General features: G+C 32.9%; 1 protein-coding gene across 1 annotated transcript; it reads left to right on the top strand.

Annotated features, from left to right (window-relative positions):
• Positions 1 to 1,273: 1,273 nt before the first annotated feature.
• On the top strand, positions 1,274 to 2,236 carry LOC110315332 (olfactory receptor 7G2-like). Its single transcript, XM_021189413.1, has one exon. The coding sequence runs from the start codon at positions 1,289 to 1,291 to the stop codon at positions 2,234 to 2,236; it is 948 nt and encodes a 315-aa protein (XP_021045072.1). The 5' UTR covers positions 1,274 to 1,288.
• The last annotated feature ends 732 nt before the right edge of the window (positions 2,237 to 2,968 follow it).

Below are 2,968 nucleotides of genomic sequence, written 5' to 3'. Positions count from 1 at the left end.
GGGCTTAAATGAATTTATGGAACATCAAAATTCATAAAGGTATTTGTAAAATGTATGTTACCATGGAGAATTGGACAAATCTATTTAGTCAAATTTAAATTCTAACCAAATCTGCATTGGATTAATTTTCTAATTCCATTAAAATCTCATATTAATAAATATACTTTCAATACTTTCTATCATTGTGATGGATAATAAATATTAAATGTTCTATGATAAAATTGGGAAAGATATTAAAAATATCACAGAAAATTTTAACATGACATAATATATTAGTAATCAATATTCAGGTATTGTAAATTTTAGTCTCCTGTAGAAAATATGATAAAAAAAACAGTTAAAATTCTGGAAACAGTAATGAAACTTGAGTAGTAATATATCTGATGTTTTACATTTTTATAATATATATTATATTATATACATATATATTATGAAATTTACAGTGAAGTCAATGGACCTATAAACAATCATGAGTTAGGTAGCCCAGACCAAAATGGACAACCATTACATAGTTTCTCTCATTATAACTTGGGTATTATAACTTTGAATCTTCAGATATTTGTGTTTCATTAGGAACATCCATAGAGGTGAGAGAATTATTAAGTGCCCATTTCGAGAGATTTTTAAGGGTTGAGGGATATATATATATATATATATATATATATATATATATAATCTTACATAGCACAAAATTCTACCATGCAAAGGGTTGGCATAAAACATGAAAATAAGTTGAAATTAATATAAATATAAAGCATATATTCAAAGCCTGCACAATGGAAGGAAGTGGAAACAATATATTTCAATAGTATCAGATGGGATCCTGTTACCATAAAGTACATAACACAAATTTGCTCTCTATAGTCTCCTAGGATGTATACTCTTGAGGTAAAAATGATGAAGCCAATGCAGCTCTAATGAAGAGCTTTGGATTTAAATCACTCAGGGACATACCTGCTGCTAGGAGGCAGTCTGTGATAATCCCTCATGAAAAGTCTGCTCTGTTGATATAGCTTCATGACTAGGACCTTGTTCACACAGTTAATTTTTAAGGACATGCATTCAAGACTTTTAAAGTTGGATTACAGGTTAGCTGCTACAGCAACCTGGTCTTTATGCTGGTTTCTGGAGGTCAGAAGTCTGAGACTCATGCTTCTGTAGCAAGTGTTTTGATTGTTAAAATATAACTTCAGACTTTAGAGATACTATTCCAAAAAGTTCTTAGGTGTGGAAACTTTATCCAAACTTGTCATTGATATTTCCATCTATCATCATCTCTGTCAGATTTATGAACAACATGGAAAAGAGAAACCAAACAACTTTTCCAGGATTCCTTCTTCTGGGACTGACAGAAGACCCAAAACTGCAACCTGTCTTGGTCAGCTTGTTCTTTTCTATATATCTGGTCACCATCCTGGGAAACCTTCTTATAATCTTGATTTCCATCTCTGATGCCCATCTTCATACCCCTATGTACTTATTTATCTCCAATTTGTCCTTAAATGACATCTGTTTAAGCACAAGCACAATCCCAAAGATGCTGGTGAACATAAATGAAAATAGTCAAAGCATTACATACAAAGGCTGCCTCACTCAAATGAGCTTTGTTTTAATTTTTTGTGGCATGGAAAACTGTCTCCTTGCAGTAATGGCTTATGACCGCTATATTGCTATTTGTCACCCCCTACGGTACACAGTCATCATGGAACCCTGTTTTTGTGTCCTGCTGATTCTATTGTCCCTGCTCATTAGTGTTGTTGATTCTTTGATGCACATCCTTATGGTGCTCCGACTGTCATTCTGCACACACCTGGAATTATCAAATTTCTTCTGTGAACTTCCCCAGATTCTCAAGTTGGCCTGTTCTGATACTCTCGTTGATAACATATTGATCTATCTTTCTGCATGCATATTTACTGGTATTCCTATCTCTGGAATAGTTTTTTCTTATGTTCACATAATATCTTCTATTTTGAGAATGTCATCATCAGAAGGAAAGCACAAAGCCTTTACCACCTGTGGGTCTCACTTGTCAGTTGTATCCTTGTTTTATGGGACAGCTTTTGGGGTATATATTACATCTATTATTATGGATTCATCCAGGAAGACTGCAGTGGCATCAGTGATGTATACTGTAGTACCCCAGATGCTGAACCCTTTTATCTATAGTCTGAGGAACAGGGACATGAAGGAAGCTATGAGGAAATTCTTCAGTCATTTGGCTTCTTTTCTATGATATTTTGTTTATTGGGATATCAACTTCTAGAGTAAGTAAACTGAAAGTTTTTCTTTTACTGGGCTAGAATATAAACTCTTCATATGCTATGCTTCTTGTAGTAAAACATATTCAGTGTGCTTTAATTGGGTCAAAATCTCACTATTATTTCATTTCTGTGACTCTTCGACACACTTCTAGGTTTTTATACATAGTTTATATTAGCAAGTTCCAACAAACCATTCTGAACCACATAGTTTTGTTTTAGAAAATATTATGGCAGTGCAGTCTTAACATTGGAGGTATAAGAAATGAACTAGTTAGGAAAATACTAAAGCAATATTAAGCTTTAATTTAAAAGTAGACAATAGTTTTCACCCAAGTGTACAATTGGGTTCATGAAAATACCTAAGTAACAGTTCTATGTTGAGCAATGAGATGGACGTTCATTATCTGTGAAACTGTTACTGTGACATATTAGTCACAGGGCAAATGATTGTGAGGTAAATATCGCTCAGAAAATTTAATTCATTATGTATTAAATTGATGCATTAATGTAGTATTAGTTGTTTTGGATGATTTGGGGAGAATTATCAATGACCAGTGTTGGTATCTTCAGATATATCTGCACAAAGACCATAGTATTAATATCATAGAATAGTGAATAGAGTTGTTTCTTTATAAGAAATTTCATGGTGAAGATTATGTTTGAGGAAATTTTGGTTTCTATCAGTCTTCCATGCAACTATTTTT

The sequence above is a fragment of the Mus pahari genome, unplaced genomic scaffold (genome assembly GCF_900095145.1).
Source record: "Mus pahari unplaced genomic scaffold, PAHARI_EIJ_v1.1 scaffold_9495_1, whole genome shotgun sequence".
NCBI classification, from domain to species: Eukaryota; Metazoa; Chordata; class Mammalia; order Rodentia; family Muridae; genus Mus; species Mus pahari.
The sequence above is the reverse complement of the archived record's forward strand: the minus strand, read 5'-3'. Positions and strand labels throughout refer to the sequence as shown.